We start from the raw sequence: 18,944 nt of genomic DNA, 5'->3' as shown, positions 1-18,944 counted from the left end.
CTCTTTGAATTAAACTCCTCATCTAAACTGAGAAAAATAAAAATAAAAATTTTTTCGTGCTTTTATAACAGTGGAAATTAATAAATCGAGGAGCGCTATTTTAGAAGATCTCGGAATTGAATATCAGCAAAAAAACCTCTCTTCCATCTTACAACGGGGATCTTCATATGACGGACAGTTTTTTAAGATCTCGCGGTATCAAGTTTAAAAAGGTTTAATTGTATGTAAAACATCAACAGATTTCCGGAAAACATCGTTTAGATATAAGCTAAAAGCTATACTTGTTAGCAAAGCTATTTTAAAAAAGACCAGTCAAGCAGCTGATATAGCATGATAAACAATGGTAGTACCATATTTTTTAAGACACAAATAAACCAAAGCTATTTGGACTCGAAAAGCATGAGTTTTTTGAAGAACATTACAGAAGCTTCAGGTATAGCGACGCAATTGATATTAAATGTTAAAACGGATACGAAGCTTGTTCAGGTAAAACCCTTACATATTTAAATTTTCAAACACTGAAGCAGGTTTTAAAGAATGATATCTGACTAAAAATAAATATTAGTAAGAAGTTTGATCTCAACGTAACAATTTTAAGACTTGGTAACTTCTGTTAACACTCCGTCTAATCTGGTGAGTCTGTACAAGCTGTACCACTTTATACACTTTTTATAATATATAATAATTTGATCTTTTTATTCAAATTATTCCTCGTGAACTTCGAAGTTGTCCCCTGGACAATTTTGGTTCAATTCATTCAAGTCTGAAATTTAAAGAAAAAAAAAAATTAACGAAGGTTGAAAATTAGATCATATTCTACATAAGAAACACATACAAATCATAAACACACCTTCAAATGTGGAACCACACCAAATGCAATAAAAATGTGTATTACGGAGATAGTTAGTTAGAATCTTTAACTTTGAGTATATCTAAAAAGAGAAAAGCACTTAAGAGAACCTTAGCATCAAACTAATTTGTAACAAATTTTGGTTTTTTCAGAAAATTAAAATTTTCAGACGCTATAGTTAAGATAAGTGATAATTACATCAATGTCTTCATCTTTTTCTTCATCCTCACCATCTTCATCTTCCTCTTTCTTTACAGTTGGCCATGACCATGAGTAAGGAGCATCTAAACCCTATTAAAAAAAAATTAGAAAAGAAAAAAACTTTATTATGGAATATATAGACAACCATTAAGCTTGAACAACTTTATATGAGAATATGTACACACAGCCATTAAGCTAAAACAACTTTAGGCAAAAAAAGAATATAATATGGCAACTAAAAATAAATGTATTATAGAATTGACAATTCTAATGAATATCTTAAAAAACATATAAAATTTAGAAATACTCAGTACCTTTTATTTCTACTGAAGAGAATAATATAACCAACTTACTTAAGATTGCCCCGTGGAATAACCAAACAAAAATTATTGCTTTCATTCATTTGGTATATCAATAAACATCCCAGTGAGTAATAAAAGTGTCTATGAAGGATAATTCAAATTGTAGGCTTTTGATTATACTTCACAATCTCCTTTGACATTTTGGCAATACTGTATATTATTTTATTAAATTAACTGTATTATTATTTACAGTTCAGTTGCAATCTAATGCTCTTACTTCAAATCCTCCTAATAAAAGATGATCATTTAAAATTCTACATACACAGTAGGCTTTGTTAATGCTTGTTACATCATAGCTATTATGCTACTTTAGGGTCAGCTTGTAATTTGAAAAAAAAAAAAAATAGCAGATCCAATCATTCTTTATGCACCAGAAAATTTTTTTAAGAAATAGTAAAAACTTGAATAAGATACAAAAACAAGCTAAATCTGATATACACCAATAATTGATTGCAGAATGTAAGTATTCTTTAAAAATGTTATTTTAAAAAATAGGTGGCTAATATTAGTTATTTTTTAGACAATCATTGTTGGCCATTTATATTCAAAATTACTTTAAGAGCAAGAGAATGTATTATTAGTGTTCCTCTAAAATCCAGATTTCAACTTCCAGATTCAACTATTTAGAGCTTATTATTTATATCAGTTTGTTAATTACCAATCAGAATCTAGTACTTCAGATTATTCATTTGAAAATGAAGAAAGAACCCTACCAGAAACAAACGAATGATTGTACAATCCTACTTCAATGTAAATAGGAAGTGTCATCAGCACAAGTTCTTTCCTTATTTATGAGTCAAAACAATTAGTAACCATTCCTTATACCTTACATTAAACAGACAGAAACAAAAATCTATAATTTCAAAAAATTAATTATTAATTACCAAATGAGGGTGATAATTAACCAGGACTTGGGTTACAGCAGGGACTGCTTTTATGCAAAATATATTAGGGTGTCTATTTATTATAGGAGTTGAGAATCATCAATGACCCTATACATATAAATAGCTCTCTTGAATGAGGGCTATATATATATATATATATATATATATATATATATATATATATATATATATATATATATATATATATATAGGGTCATTGATGATTCTCACCCCTTTACAAAACTCAAGGCCTACTAAAATGACTGATTTTCTTCCCATTCAGGTGAATTCTTGTCTAGAAATGTCTGAGGAAGTTTAAGCAAATGAAAAAGTTGTTTGGTATTGATGATACAAAATGGATCCAGATCCAATATATTCAGAAACGTAGCTGATTTAACTTTCTGTTGGTTTGGTGGATGATCTGGAGCTAGTCAGTAACATCAATCTCTTTATCTTAACAGATACTAAGGAATCAAGAAGGGCTAGTCCAACAAAACTCCTCAGAAGTGTACTGATGAAATCCAATCTTTTTGCTGGTTGCTCCAGAAATGCCTTTATGCGGATATCTCATAAGTTCAATCATGAGTCTGGAGCCATTTAGAGCTACTTCAACTATAATTCAAGTCACTAATACAGGCCTTGAGGTGGATAAGAACAATAAAAGATATCAGGTCATGAATTCCTCTCTGATGCCACCATAGTGAACTTGTCACAGAAAAGCCAGATTTCAATCACATATATGACTTTTGTCATCCATTAGGCATAGTATATAGCATCTGGCACTTGGAAAAGGACCTCTTGTTCATAATTGCCTCAAGAAAGATAACAGATAATTCTTTAATCTTATAATTATCATCTTGTGGTTACTTCACTTCTAAGTAGACATGAGCAAACTAAATGATTTTGTCTTGGGATGATGCTACCAAAAGTTCCACTGATTCAGCTGGTGTAATTGGTTGAAAATTCTTGCAGTCAATAAACTGCCAGTGCTACTGAAATTTTAGAGAAAAACTTCAAGGCTAATAGATCCACCACTGGTTACCTTGAATGAATTCAAGATTACAATGCAGTAGCTTGAACCATGCCAGTTCCTGATGTAAGCTTTAGAACACCAAGTAGCTGCATTTTTTTAAAAAATTATTTCCAGCTTTTAAAAAGCATTTATTATAAAGGCTTTTAGAAAGATGTGTTAAATAAAACTTGTTTTAAAATTTTTTTTATCCTAATTTAGCAATTTGGGAAAATATTTTGAAAGTTTTTGCACCTGCAAGTTATACACACATATCCAAAGATCTGCAATTTGAGCTTTTCTGACTTTTTACAATAAAATCCAAAAAAAATCCTTGTTTAAAAAGAATTAGAATGCTTATTGTAAAAATTTAGACATGCTAAACTTAATCTGATGGAAAGTAATCAATTTGCATAATCAAGTCAACTTTCAATAACAACATCAGTAATACAAAAATCAAAGCTTGCCAAATCTTTTTTAAACTTTGTAAAAAAAAAATCAAAAGCTTTTTTTTTTTTTTAAAAAAAGCCAAAACATATCTTTTTGTGTATTTTCTTTATATTTGATTTATTTTTCTATTTCTGCAACTCTAGTTGTTCTGCTTATTTCTTCTTTGTAGAAATCATATTTAACATATTAAATATCAGAAATATGGTCGATGCTTCTTTTATTATGCTTTAATCATAAAACTATTCACACAAAACAATGTGCTATCATTAAATACAATTGACAAGCATAGAAAATAACTTTACTAACAAACCTTCATGTGGTCAAGATGATGACAAGCCTTTTGACTTTTGTAAAGATCACTGTTTACTTGTCTTTCATTTACTTTTTCTTTTATCCTATGCTCAAAATCTCCTTTAAGAGTTTCCTCTACCATTTTTCGTTTTTTAGACATTGTAATAAAAGCATCAACCTGTTTTTGTTTACGTTTATTCTCTTCTGCCTCCTTGCCAAGACCTTTGCGGCCTATTTATAAGAAAGGTTAACTTTCTACTTTTCATGGTTTATTTCTAAATAACTAAAAAGCTTAAACGAATCATTTTAAGAGTGCACCTTAGTTATTCCTTTTCAAATAAACATTTAATTCTTTAAGTGTACAGAAAAAATAATGATCAAATTGCATTACAAATTTTTATAAGAATTGTTTACCTTCTTTAATTTCTAGAGGAATTGGTTCAGATCTACCTTGTCCTAAAAACAGATTGTTTCTATAATGTAAAATTAATTTTATTCAAAAAATATCTGCTGTAAATTACAGTCAAACCAATACCTTTTTTTCCTAACCCCATTCCTTTTTTAAAACCCATCTTGGAAAGAAGCGAAAAACCTTTGTTTGTTTCATCTAAAGCCTCATTTAGCTTTTCAGTACGTTTTTCAACTTCCTCTAATTTTATAGGTTTTGTCTTGTTTTGAACGGCCTTTATTTTTCCTTCTTCAACCTTTAGATGCTTTTGAAGAAATATTTTTGGCATTAGACCAGGTTTGTGATCTCTTGCTAGAAACTTATCTGACATATAATCATCTTCACTGTCAGTCATACCTCAATCTAATAAACAACATAAAAATACGTCTGCCAGGAATATGTTCAACAAAGAAACAAGCTACTCCACAACATCATTTTGATTGATAAAAGTTGTTAAATATTATTTCTAGCTGCCCAATATTTTTAATATATTATGTCTTCTATATTTTACTTTTACATAATACAGTTTTGAACTTCGATTCGCTTATATCTTTGTTTTATGATGACAACTTCTAATTCGTCCGGATAATAAACCCTTGCGATTACTGCCAAAACCCTGCGTACTGCCATACCTAACGTAGATACCTCTAACCGATTTAAATAAGAGACCGTTGATCTCTATGATAACTGGATAGCGCATCTCCGAGCAAAACATCAAATTTTTTGACCATATTGGAAAGCTCCAAAAATTTAAATCCCGTGAGCTTTACGTTCTGTTTTTCGACTAATCGCTTTAAATACACAGTATCAGTTTTCAGCGTTCTGGGGCTTTCCAATATGGCGATTTTGGCGTTAATTTTGATGTTAGAGATGCGCAATCCAGTTATTATTCGGATTGCAATTCGAAAATTTTTTTTTCGATTTGGAATCCGAACCTATATTTTTTTTACGGATTTATACGGATTCAGAATAAGGAACGATTTTGAAATAAGATTCATTTTTATTTATTTATAATATTCAAATGTACAATGAAACGAAATGATTTGCATGTTAAGAAATAAAAAAAGTCAAAATCACACTGAAAGTTAATCATTTTCCAAAATCATTTCCTGGCTACGCAATGTCTTGAAGTTTGCTGAGTTGCTTAGTGTTTTTTTTTCATGTATATTAACATCTCCGCCATTGAGATTGAAAGATTGGTTCTTCTAGAGCTGTACATATTCCCCGCTATTGAGAAAACTCTTTCAGATGTTGATGGTGCAGCAGGTATACAGAGGTTTTTTCTGGCCAGCCTTGATATCATTGGGTAAATATACTGGTTTTGTTTCTATAATACCATTACATTTGTACTTAATGGAACTGGTTTTGCATTTAAATACCCCTCAATTTCAACTGAAATGGCTTTCTTGGTGCTTGTTTCACCTCCAGGATTAAAGTAACATGTACCAAACACTTTCTTCCTCAGTTGTTCAGTGAAATCAAAGTTGTCATCATCTTCATCATCAAAGATTGAAGGGAAAGGAGTGCTTTGGGTGGCCAAAATTTTTTTTTTTTGACAGTTCTTCCATAGCTTTCTTTACTGCAGTTTTGACTACTTCAAATTTTTCCCGCTCATCCACAAAGCACATGCTTTTCCTGTTAGGATTTAAAAAATGAGCAATAGAGAATTCAATATTCATCAGCTCCCCTTTGAATCTTTTGTTAAGATCTTCATTGAATTAGTGAGCAAGCTCTAATGACACCTCGGTTTTTGGCATGACACAGGCTTTACATTTTCCCTTGTTTTCCTCCACCTTGTTGAAGAATTCTCAAATACTAGATAGCTTAGGCATCTGAAAAGAAGAAAAAAATGAAATAAAATAAAAATGAAATAAATCAGATTATTTGAGTTTTTCCTTTATACTTGTCTTAACAAAAAATGATATTTTTGAGGCATGCGTAAAGTTTTCAATAAAAGAACTAATTATTTACAGGCTATTTGCCTTAGTTCTTGAAATGAACGTAACAAACTAGTTTTTATCTCTATTTCTATTTTTGCTTCTGTTAATATTTAGCTAGAAGAAATATAACAATATAAATTTTATCGGACCAATCCACTAAAAACCGCAAATATTCAGTTTGAAATATTCTTAACTTTTAAATCAAAATATAATAATAATGGCTTACCGTAATAAATGTAAGTGAAGAATAGTAGACTTGATCTGTTGAACGAATTGTTGTAGGTTAAGATTTCCAAATAGAACTGATTGAAAATAAAAAATAAATCCAATATTTATAGGACGCGCACATAATAAAAATGTAATTTTTTTTGGACCACATCATTTAATGGTGTCGCGAACGAAACGCGATTCGTATAATTCGCTAAGCGAATTAAAGTTAAATTGATTCGTAAAAATATTTCAGATTAATAATCCGAACAGCAAAGAGAATCCCCCCCCCCCCCCCCAAAAAAAAAAATTTGCTAGTGGTTCGTAGATTAGTTTTCGGAATATTAATCCGAAAAACTTTTACGAACGGACTGTTTTAACCCGCAAAATAAGTCGGATTGGCTTTTTGCGGATTTTACGAACCGAATCGGCGGTGCCTAATTTAAATCTTTTTTTTTTTTTTAAAAAAATTAATTATATGTAAATCAGTCTTTAAATCAAATACATTTTTTGAAACAAGTTAACTTATTTTAGTATTTTATCAGAAAATCAGAGTTTTAATTTCAACATAAACTTTTCATCAAAAAACAAATCTTACAAAAATTGATAAGTTGTATATCATTATTGTTAAAAATTCACAGCCTGAGATGGCAAAATTTCAGTTTCAAGCAAAACATCCTTAATTTTTTTCTATTATTATTATTAGGATTATCATTATCATTATTATTGTTTCTATTATTACCATCATCATCATCATCATCATCATCATCATCATCATCATCATCATCATCATCATCATCATCATCATCATCATCATCATCATCATCATCATCATCATCATCATCATCATCATCATCATCATCATCATCATCATCATCATCATCATCATCGTCATCGTCATCGGCATCATCATCATCATCATCATCATCATCATCATCATCATCATCATCATCATCATCATCATCATCATCATCATCATCATCATCATCATCATCATCAATATTATTGTTATTGTTGTTATTCTATTATCATTATTATCATTATTATTGCTGTTGTTGTTATTGTTGTTGTTGTTGTTGCATTATTGTTGTTATCATTATTATTGTTGTTTTATATGTATTATTATTTTAATTTTTAAAAATTCCTCTTAAGAAAATTTTTTCTTTTTGATTGGTTACTTTAAAGATTGAAAGAGCTTATAAACTTTAATCTGACTTTCAAAATTATAAAAGGAAAGTTCTCATTTCAGTGGTGGTCAGGGAATTAGCACACTTATATTTAGGCTGCACAAGAGAGGAAGCGGCTGGTACGCATCACTAGGAAATATAAGAGTTTAGGGGACACATCAAATCATAGACGTTACAAAAAACTGTTTACTTCTATGACGGATCCAACATTTAAAATAAAAACGATATTAAATGAATGTCCGTATTAGTTAAGTACCTACTTGGAGTTTCCGTGTTGGAGAGACAGAGTAACAGTTTTAAATAAAGTAAGAGTAGCAGCTTTAGAACAATTTAATAACTAATATTTTTATGTATTTTTATTTATTACATAAAAAAAATAAAGCGGTGTTTCCCCATGAAGATCCCTGTAATTAATAAAGGTTACAACATCAGCCAAAATTTTTATTTCAAAGTATCAAAGTAAAGGGAGTAACTTCAGTAAGCTTAAGCTCATCAAAAATTATTTTACTTATCTGAGTTATGTATATATATATATATATATATATATATATATATATATATATATATATATATATATATATATACTCAAATTCTCAATTTCCTCTCTCAATAATAATAATAATAATAATAATAATAATAATAATAATAATAATAATAATAATAATAATAATAATAATAATAATAATAATAATAATAATAATATAAATAGTAATAATAATAATAATATAAATAATAATGATAACAATAATAATAATAATAAAAATAGTAATAAAAAAAATAATAATAATAATAATAATAATAATAATAATAATAAAAATAATAATAATAATAATAATAATAATAATAATAATAATAATAATAATAACAATCATAATAATAAAATTTGGATATCAAAGATGTTTAGTTTGTTTGATGTTAAACTACCGTTATACCATTATCGCAATCTACATGCCCGGTGAGATTCTTGCACGTGCTTGCAAACTTACAGCGTTTTACATTATTACCCCTTAGCGTGACCTCTGAGATAAGCGAATTGCAAACGCCATTAACATACTGAAGATAGGCACGCTCAAGTCTGAAAAAAAAAAAATGTCGGCGAATTTCTTAAAATGAATATTTTTTGTGATGCATTAAGCTTCATTTAGAAAAGTTTTTTCTTGAACTCTATTACAACATTAGAATGAATTGAAGAATTGAACTACTGCTCCAAAATGAAAGCTTGCGTTTTATTTGTTTCTTTATTGATGGAAAGTATGAAGGGCATTAGTTCCACATTTTCCGGAAACTTACTTTATGCGAATTCTCCACAGTATACAGATAGTCACACGGCAGATAGTATTTTTGCATTCAGAAGAGTTCCTCAAACTTACGGTTATAACAGTAGAGCGTATTTAGAAAGTCGTCCAAATCAACATATAGTTTATTTGAGAAATATCTTACCTGTTTATAAAACTGATGGAAAAAGAGTTTCTCAGTTTAAAGGAGATTACGTGCTTCAATCGAAGAAAGTTTATCAGAGATTAACTAGTAAAGGTGGCGAAAAGATAAAAAAGCAGAAGAAAAAATTGACAAAAAATAAAAGAAATTTTGTGTCAAAGCACCACATAGACTCTAACAAGAATGCTACATGGGAAGCAAAGCCCAATGAAGATTACCCAACTAAAAAAGACCGTGTTGATATAGCCGGAAAGTATTTTTTGGGATCTATAAACTCGGATTTTTTTCCGTTTGATGGAAATAAACGGAATTATCTTAAAGTAAGAAAGGTTTAAACATTCAGAAAAATTGAATTGAAATTAAAAGCCATTTTTGTATAAATGTATTAATACATATATATGTTTTAGAGAGGGATTGAGAGAGAGAGAGAGAGAGAGAGAGAGAGAGAAAATGACAGAAGCCAGTAGCCTACATAAGTAAGTACGCTAAATCTCGTATTTTAAAATATTGTATGTCCTTAGATACGTGAAGAAGATATTGACGAAGAAAAAAGAAAACTGGGGATTAGATATTTAAAAAGCAAAAGCCCGAATTTAGAAGGAGTTAGTGACAAGGAAATAGTTTTCTCCTCCCAACCATCCGATGGACGTAAACCTATAGAGGTAATTAAAATCTGCTTATTTATGGAATTGCAAGCAACATCAAAATCATTTTAGCTTAAAATTATTTTTTGATAAAATGTAAAAATATAATAAGTATTTTAAAAAAGCAATTTCCCAAAATGTTAAATAACACCTTTTTAGATCTTTGTAACTGAAAACATCGGTGGCTCATATCATCCTGAGCTGCCGTCATCTTCCGCAAAGCCAGTTTTGAATTCTGACATACCAGCAGGAGCTACACGTTCAGAGGTGAAACTTTTTTGTGGCCGTAGAACTAAGTTTTTCTATTATCAAATTTTCGCTTCTTTCACGAAACATAAACGCATTTGGTATTTTAGAACAACAGTTGTAAAATACGAGACGAGTTTATTTTACAGATGGTTCTACTTTCTAGGATTTTATTGATCACAAACTGAAAGAAGACCAATATGCAGAAGATGCGGAAACAGTTCAAGAAAGTGTGGATCACGGAGAAGAGCCGAGATACCAAGATTTTAAAATATCTAACCATAACGAAAACTTAGTTGATACAATACATAAAGACGAACAACAACAGCACAAAGGAATATCTGATCCATTTCGTGATCAACAATCACATTACTATCATTTGGCGCGTGGAAGCGATGCAAACGACCATAATGAACATGCAAACAGAGATCACAATGACATTACAACAGAATCAGAAAACCCTTCGACTTATCAACATATGGGTGATGGAAATAGAATGCATTTGAAGCTTGACGGAGAAGATTACAACCATCACGAATTTAAGACTAAAAAGTTAGACGAATACCGACAGCAGCTAAATGAGCATAACTTTCCGTTTAAAATCATGGAAGAAGACAAAAGTAACAAAGATTCAGTCGTTACCGACAATTCTTTGGTGTCTTCTCCATCTTTTGAAACTAACCAGTTTGGCATAAAATCTCGTTTGAAAAATGATGAAGAAGAAAATTCTTTTAGCCAGGTAACTCAATTTACAAATTATATGATAAATATTTTGCATTTAAATGCGAATATCTGAGTATACTTTCTGTGCTTTTTTTTTCAGAACTCTATTTTTCACCATGAAAAAGACCCCGCCATAGATACTCAAGTCACAAATGATGAAGAAGAAAGTCATCACGGATTTCCTTCCGCATTTACAGTTACTAAGGCTATTATGCAAAGTGCAAAAATGATAGACCGCCCTGTAAATAGTGATGACCATGTAAATTTTCAGAATTTTATGCCAGAAGTTTACGAAGCGTTCAGCAGGACAAATAATGATCTGAGACAAAGATATAAAATGCTTCGGAAATGGGCAGCTCAAAGGGTTGCGCAGCATAAGATGGTCAGTATTAACGAAGAGGAACTAAAAGAGGAGGTGAAAAATCTTAACGATTTATCTTCAATGGTCAGGCTTGTGAATAATCTAGAGAAAGATATGTTAAAAATTATATTGAAGAGAAAGCGTCGTTTAGGCGAACGCATGGGGTACAAGCATGAGAATATCCCGGGATCAGAGCATTCAAAAAAACGTTTTAACAGCCCATCTGATGTTCAAGAGTTGCTGCAATATATCTATGATACTTACATTGAAAATCGTACAGCAGATGAAATCCCAGTCGTACTGCAAGCATTTCAGAAGTCACTTGCAGATATTGTTTCGAAAAAGAATGTTTCAGCTAAAGTTGCGTTGCAAGATTTCAGCCATGGATCATCATACTTAGCAGAATCCATGCAAAACAAATCAAATGATGAAAAAGAGTCGAATAAAAAATTTAGCACGGAGGAGTATGAGCATTTAGAAGAAGAAGAAAAAAAAGAAGAAGAAAATCGAGATACTTTGCATCAATTAAATAGCAAAGGAAACTCATCGACTCCTTTGATTACTGTAAAATTACTTAAAGCTTTAGACTTATTTTTAGACAGCATTGAAATAGAGAGAAAAATAAAACATTTTCGTGCGATGGTTGAAGATTTAGCAAGTGAGATTAATGGTTCTGTGGTCCTTACTAGTGAAATGAGATCGTCACTAGGTAAAATTAACCGAGAAATAAACGAAACTTTGATTCAGTCAGAGTTACTAAACAACAGCCAAAACGATACAATTCTTCCTTACGGCAACTCGTCGACAGAAACAGTCGGCAATTTGTTGCTGTCTTTTCCAAACAACGAAAACCTCAATCTTACAAAAGCAAAACCTTCTGTCTTTGATGAAATGAACGAGATATTATCTCCTAAAGATACAGTTTTAGTTCCTAAACAAATGGATAACGCTGTTAAATTATCAAACGTAAAGAGTTATCACGTAAAGCTAGCTGAGAATCAAGAGAAAAAAAACCGCGAGAAAGAAATTTTAAAAAGAAACGGTTTGCGTGATTTGGATGATCAAATGAATATCAACGATGATTTAACATATGAAAAAAACTGGTATGGAAAAAATAAATTTACAAACATGCAGTCTCGTGTTAATGTCTCAAACTTAAATTTAAGCCATATATATGAGCCAGGATTGCTCGATGATGGCAAAGTTGTTTCCTCTGAATTTGAAGCAGCTCTATATAACATGATCGATACTAATATTTCAGCTGTAAATAAGGAAGCTATGAAAGGATTAACTTATTATGCTACTCTCGTAGAAAAATTTCAAAACGAAACGACTTCTCCGTCAACAAATGCTGCTAAATTTAACAGGAAGCTTTATTCCTCGGAGAATATAACAAACTTAAACAAAGAAGCTATGAAAGGTCACGAATATTACGCTAAATTAGCCGATAAGTTACATAAAGAAATTTATAATCAAACAAGAAATTTAACTCAAGAACTGTTGACAAACTTGGAGTATTCACATATCAATATAAGTGAGCTAAATGCTGAAGCTCTGAAAGCTCAAAATTATTACAATAAATCTCTTAACGATTCTAATGTGGATCAAATTTACAAATTATATTTAGAAACGCAAAACATGAGTCATCGTAACCAAGAAGCTGTTCAGAGTGAATGGCTCGAAATACTAAATGCGCTTAACTCTCCTTCTATTTCATATCCAGAAACGGACAACTTTGATACGCAAGTTCAAAAAATTATTGATAAAGCCATTAGTGAAGCAAAAAATTTATCTGAAGCAGAACAAGACTATCATAAAGTTCAGACATCAAATATTTCTAAGAGTTTAGATAAAGCGAAAGACAACCTTAGAAACACCCTGGAATCTCATGGTGTTGACCAGGGTGCAATTAAAAACGTGGACTCATATTTAGATGCTGAAAATAAATACATAGGTCACTTATTTTATGGAGAAGGTGACCATTTTAATTCTGAAAATAATTTCACTTTCATTTCAAGAGAAGGTGTCGACCAATACCAGTTTTTTAAACAAGCAAACAAAACCAACCAATCCTTGGAAAAAAAAACAACTTTCCCAGTTGCAAATAAAGAAGTTGGTTCATTTAACATTGTAGAGGGTCAGTGGGATAAAAGAAACATGGACAGTCACGTGGTCAAAACAAAAGAACAACAGCCTGAAGACATGTTGCAGATAGCTCATTTAAAAAGTCTTGTGCAAAAGCTACAAGAGGAAAGCTTAAAAGAGGAAGAAAGGGATGATGCCAGGTTTGCAAAGGAGCTCATTCTTTCTAAGATACCTAGAAAAAAAAAGAAAAAAACTAACAACGTTGCCACTCATCGAGTTATCATTCCGAAACACAATCAGGGTAAAGATGAGAATCTGGGTAGTTCTTCAAGTTCAACTATTTTAGCGCATGAAATTAGCGAGATAAAACGCAATCACAAATCGCCTGACTTTGCGAACTTTGCTGGTAGAGGATTGCCAGTACAGGTTTCTGGGGTGAAGCGGGATATGACCAGATACAAAAGTTATTCGCGTGCGCAAGCAGTGCTACAGTACAATAAAAATGCTGTCATTAACAAAAGAAGTTTTGTTAGAGAGCATAAAACCAGGGATGGGAAAAGGAATTTTATTATTACAAAAAGATCACAAATACCATCGGAATATTTACAATCTTTCCACAAAATCAAACCCATGCGCAGACATAAGAAGTCTAAGCAAAAGTGGAGATTATCTAAGCACATGCACCAAGCTAAAAATTTAAAATCATTCCATAGAAATAAAAAGGATGTAATCCTTGCTAGTAAATCTAAAAAACAAAAATCCAAAGCGCAATCAAATAGCAGCGAAGAAGAAGAAACTCCTTCATTAAAAGATGTAATCATTAAAGATTCCTTTTTTAGTAGGCTATCTGAAGCACAACAGCAGTTAGTCTGGGAAGCTGTAAAAAAAGATTGGAAAAGGCAGCACAATCATGCAACAATCCAAGAACAAGCAACTAGCAGATTGAGTAAGTTATCATCAAGAGAAGACATCAGCTCTGGATCTTCAACAATGGACAGAGATAAAAACGTCCCTCATTTTTCTCTTAGGAAAAAGCAATTAAACAAAAAGCATTCAAGTTTAAATAAAGAAAGCTCTATAAGAAGCAGCCAACTTCCCAAAGAAAATAATCATCTTAGTAAAAGTAACTCAACAGAGTTTAATCCCCTTAAAAAAACTGATGACGTGGAAGACATTACAAACTCATTTTTTAACGAAACAACAAAAATTATTGATGCATTACCCGATAGCACAGACAACGCGACAAAACGACTCTGCAAAAACTTCTTAAATCCAAGCAACACTCCTCATGACTTGAAAGTTGTTTGCAATTTAGCTTCCTCAAAAATAAATCAGAGTACCACTCAAAATGCGTACAACAATATGAAATCAAATAAATCTCTTGATGAAGGGCCTAAAAAAGGCCTAATTTTGACTCTCAACCAAACTGCAGACGCAAATACAGAAAATAAAACATATATAGAAATTTTAGATTCTCTAAAAGAAGTTGAAAAGAAGATCGCAGGAAAAAACCAAAACCAATCTTTTCTACAAATCAAATCTATATTTTCTAAAAAATCACCCGCAGATCAACTTCAAGATTTGATTCAAAGCATTAAGCATATTAATGAAACCGTGTCTAACTTTAATACCGAAAAAAATGTCGATAGGATTATTGCAGAAACAGGAAATGCCAAATATCCAAGCTCATTACTAGAAAAAGATGACAGCTCCAACAATACAAACGAAAAAGGCATCAAGGCCGTCGCTCTTGAAACCAAGCTTGAAAATAATACAAACCTTGTTCACAGTTTTCCTGAAACAGAACACACAAGCTCAAACTTAACATCATCTAACTCCACAGCGAGTTCTACAGATGACATTTTTGACGGTATAAACCACCATTCATCAATTTCAATCACAAATTTTGAAAATGATTCTAAAATAAGCAATAAAAGCATATCAGAAAAAAAAAACTTTGACTTTCTTATCCCGTCAGACCAAGAGAATGTTACACAAGATTTAGGAGAAACTTTGTCTGGAGGTGAGAGTGATGGAAAATGCAAAGGCGACTATATTATACTTCGAAAAGGAGATTTTGAATATAAAATACCCGCTTTTAAATGCAACCGGAATGAATCTAAAAGCATGAGTGTTATTAGTTGGAACAAAACAGAGAGAGCTCTGGAAGAAATGAACAAAAAGTCGAAATGCACGCCGGTTTATAAATCATTTGTGTTTGGAAACTCTGAGTTTAAACTTCAAGTCGGCTGCAAAGAGAATCCTTTCATGTCGGAAGAAAAAAAATATTCAAAATTTTTTTCCGATAACCGTTCTTCTGAGCTGCCCTCTGAAGAAATTACTAAAACGAACAGCAGAAATTCAGGGATGTCTAAAGTGAAAGGAAAAAATGTTGAGATGACACAGGATATTGATTACTCATTAGAAGAAGACACCAACGATGAAATTCTAAAGCAGTTTGGGCGTCTAAAAAAGTTACCCCCAAAAGATAACACAACCAATCATAATTCTGAAAACTTTTTAACTAAATCAGGCGTTCAACCTGATTATTTAAAAACATCTTTGAACAGTACAAGCACCTTTAAATTTAAGGATACATCTATCACAAAAAATATTTATATCAACGGAGCAAAAGTTATTACAATGAAAAAGGAAAAAGATACTTTGTCAATTGTATACCCACCAAAAAATGATACTAATAACAATGGCTATATGGTTTTAAATGAAAACAATGCGACATTTAAAATACCGTTGTATGGAAACAAAGATGGCACGCTCTCAAACAATGTAACAAAATCTAAGTTAGACATCGGCGAAAAATTCAACGATCAACTAAACATTCAAAATAAGAGCAAAGCAGAGTTTCAGAGCTCTTCATACAAAATTGAAGCACCCGACTCTAGAGGCTTGAAAATGCGCGACTTGCCTTCGAATCTCCAGTACCCTTTTTCCCGAGCAAACGGAGAGGGGTTCGACGAAAGATTAAAAATCGCAACGGTAACAAGAAATCCTAATACTTACGGACAGCAATTGGAGGCTCAAGATGGAAGAAGGTAACACTTTGTAAGTTTATTAAATCATCTATTGCCACCCAAAAAAACAAAACTTTTCAAATTAACTAATTGTTCCTGGAAAAATTATTGAAAGGATATTTTTTTTATTATGCTCAACCATTTATATTTCTTTAAAATTTGAACAGAAATAATACGCAGCAGGTTTTTGTTTAGAGTTGGTGACAATAGTTTAAGCCTTCTTGCTAATTTCGACAGAAGCAAACCCTACTTAATAGTAAAACCGCATGGCACTCCGACTGCAGACCTAAGTAAACAATACGAAGAAATCGCGCATGCTTACCATGGAAATCCAGAGAAGATATTTAATTACTCACCTGATCCATTTAAAATCCAACGATATATTTCTACTAAAGCCAGATCACCTAATATTGTTCATCATCAGTATCTTCCGTCACAAAGTTATCACAGCCAGTTTCACAGACTCTTGAAATATCCAGATTCCAAATCTTTAGGGAAAACCATTCACCTAATTCGAAATGATCCAAACTTTCAGGTTGAGTTCGTTCCGAAGTTCTCTGCTCCAATTTACGGTAATGAACGTGAACCGTACAATGACTTTTTAAATCCAGTCAAAGATATTGTTCACCAGGCCACTTTTAGTACAAATACTCCGTACGAAGCAGCTACTTTTGTAAAAAATGAGGGGCAATCGAATTTTAATCAAGCGGGAAAACTTCCTAAAGTTGCCGATGTACCGAACAATTACTTTGAAAAACCGAGCAGTTTGTTAACTTACAACAACGAGCAAAGAGTTTATCCAGACAACTTTATGAATGCAAAAATTCCGTATTTATATCCACAACATCAAGATTTTACAAACGTTTTGTCAAAAGATTTTTCGCCTGAGTACTACGCAAAAGATGATGAAAATCAAATGAAAATTTTGAAAAACATGCAACAAGCAGCAGATGCTGCAATTAACCGCGCGTACATGAACGTTCAAAAGAAACTTATTAATAAATACACACATTTAGGTTCAGATCGACTCGATTCGTTTGATGAAAAGCAACTGGAGAAACTCGGCTATGATCCAAACGATGTAAATAACATTAATAGGCAGGTCCTGGGGACTAAAAGAATGATGAATAGTCAAGAATTAACAAGACAATTGGAAAAAGGTATTCGTCAAATTGCAACTGATCGACCAAAAAAGCAGAAAAAGAAGAAGAATAACTCCTCAAAAAATTGATTGCTTATTGATGAAAGTCAATATTCTATAGGACTGTTCGATGATGAAAAGAAAAAAAAAAGAGGGATGTGAATAAATTTTACTTAATTTTACTGCTCAAGAGTTGAATAATTATTTCAGTTCATCTAAAGTATAGATTTCAAATGTATTTTACTTCACGCGTTTAAAAGATTTTTTTATTTTAAGAGCATTTAAGATTACTTATTAACAAGCTCATACTCGGAAAGATTTTTATTTTTAGCAGATATAAGTTGCGCTAGATCATTCTTTACGTTTAACCCGCTAACCAAATTTCTGTTACTATCTTTATTTAGCAACTTTGGTTTGTTTCCTCTTTCCATTGGATGCTATAGAAATGGGGAATAAACCAAACATAACACCTACAGGAACAAATGCGTTCTTGTGCTGATCTCTTAGTTTACATATCACCAGCTGCGTAGTGATTGCCTCCAAATCTCACCGGGGATGGTTTGTTTTGTTTTTATAGCATCATTAAATATATGCATGATGCACATGTTGATACACATGTTGTATATGAAAAGAGGTAGTAAAAGATATAAACTAGCAAAGTTTTATTCATTTATAATATTTAATGTATCAGAAGAATGATGGGACATATTAAACGCCTTCTTCATATTGATCCATTCGACAAGCAACAAAGATCAAATAAATTATCTTGTCTGTAAGCTCCTGTAAAATCCTGAGAAGGTTTGTTGAGAAGATTCATCTCCGTTGAATAATTCGTATCAGTGCGTACATTCAATCAGTGGGGGATGGGGGGGGGCAGAAGTTACTTCTGACTTAGTTGATGAAATAACATTGAGCATTATTTTATTATAACCTAGGGTACACTAGAAAATTTTTGTACTTGATTTTATATTGGAGGGATTAAGATTAAATTTTGGAATGAGTTCCAAATTTCTCACATTGCAGTCCAATTTCTCAAGGTTAGTTTTGATTTACAACGTGAGTTTGGCTCAGTTATTCATTTATATCGTTTAAATGTAGTTGTTTGTATATAATACAAACAACTATTTATCTAGCAAAAACTTTTTAAGCAGAACTTGTACTTTTTTATGCAATAGTTTTTAATCGTTCGGATATTCATGTTTAAGTAAAAGATTGTGCAATAGGGTGTAGCAAAAATGGAGGGAGAGAGGGGGGGGGGAGTTTCACATTTTTTTCGAAATAAATAATAGAGTGATTTTAGTGCTTTCTCCCTAGAAAACACGTGAAAACAAGGTCCTAAAATTGCAGTGCATTTAACCAAAGTTTTCAGGCGGCAGTGTGAGCTTGAAATTCTTGAAATTCTTAAATGCTTGTAAAAAAGTACAGTTGTCACCCGTCGGTATCTAA

The 18,944-nt window shown here is 31.6% G+C and overlaps 2 protein-coding genes across 3 annotated transcripts; one reads left to right on the top strand and one right to left on the bottom strand.

Annotated features, from left to right (window-relative positions):
* Window position 1: 1 nt before the first annotated feature.
* LOC145195574 (G patch domain-containing protein 11-like) lies at window positions 2-5,281 on the bottom strand. Its single transcript, XM_090079797.1, has 6 exons — window positions 4,583-5,281; window positions 4,462-4,503; window positions 4,067-4,278; window positions 1,049-1,141; window positions 851-932; window positions 2-763 (listed from the first exon to the last, which is right to left on the bottom strand). The coding sequence occupies exons 1-6, from the start codon at window positions 4,848-4,850 to the stop codon at window positions 705-707; spliced, it is 756 nt and encodes a 251-aa protein (XP_089935923.1). The 5' UTR covers window positions 4,851-5,281; the 3' UTR covers window positions 2-704.
* A 3,557-nt stretch (window positions 5,282-8,838) lies between these two features.
* On the top strand, window positions 8,839-17,806 carry LOC145195413 (uncharacterized). 2 transcript variants are annotated; one of them, XM_080073248.2, is made up of 6 exons: window positions 8,839-9,586; window positions 9,788-9,928; window positions 10,070-10,177; window positions 10,323-10,895; window positions 10,980-16,378; window positions 16,553-17,806. In XM_080073248.2, exons 1-6 carry the CDS (start codon window positions 9,041-9,043, stop codon window positions 17,586-17,588), a joined length of 7,803 nt encoding a protein of 2,600 aa, XP_079929374.2. In that variant the 5' UTR covers window positions 8,839-9,040; the 3' UTR covers window positions 17,589-17,806. The 2 variants fall into 2 exon arrangements, with proteins under 2 accessions (XP_079929374.2, XP_079929388.2); XM_080073262.2 differs by having other exon boundaries at window positions 10,980-16,388.
* Window positions 17,807-18,944: the final 1,138 nt, after the last annotated feature.

The sequence above is a fragment of the Hydra viridissima genome, unplaced genomic scaffold (assembly GCF_058129835.1).
Source record: "Hydra viridissima isolate aposymbiotic clone 2 unplaced genomic scaffold, HvirCarnegie_v1 scaffold_2, whole genome shotgun sequence".
NCBI lineage: Eukaryota > Metazoa > Cnidaria > Hydrozoa > Anthoathecata > Hydridae > Hydra > Hydra viridissima.
This window is presented reverse-complemented; position numbering and strand designations above follow the sequence as displayed.

Excerpts from the sequence above, each read along its gene's own strand:
- LOC145195574 (XM_090079797.1), bottom strand. The coding sequence starts at position 4,850 with ATGACTGACAGTGAAGATGATTATATGTCAGATAAGTTTCTAGCAAGA. Across the intron at positions 1,142-4,066 it reads ATCATCTTGACCACATGAAG|GGTTTAGATGCTCCTTACTC; the intron begins GTTTGTTAGTAA and ends TTTTTTTAATAG. Across the intron at positions 933-1,048 it reads AAAAAGATGAAGACATTGAT|ATATACTCAAAGTTAAAGAT; the intron begins GTAATTATCACT and ends TTCTCTTTTTAG.
- LOC145195413 (XM_080073248.2), top strand. The coding sequence starts at position 9,041 with ATGAAAGCTTGCGTTTTATTTGTTTCTTTATTGATGGAAAGTATGAAG. Across the intron at positions 9,587-9,787 it reads ATAAACGGAATTATCTTAAA|ATACGTGAAGAAGATATTGA; the intron begins GTAAGAAAGGTT and ends GTATGTCCTTAG. Across the intron at positions 10,896-10,979 it reads AAGAAAATTCTTTTAGCCAG|AACTCTATTTTTCACCATGA; the intron begins GTAACTCAATTT and ends TTTTTTTTTCAG.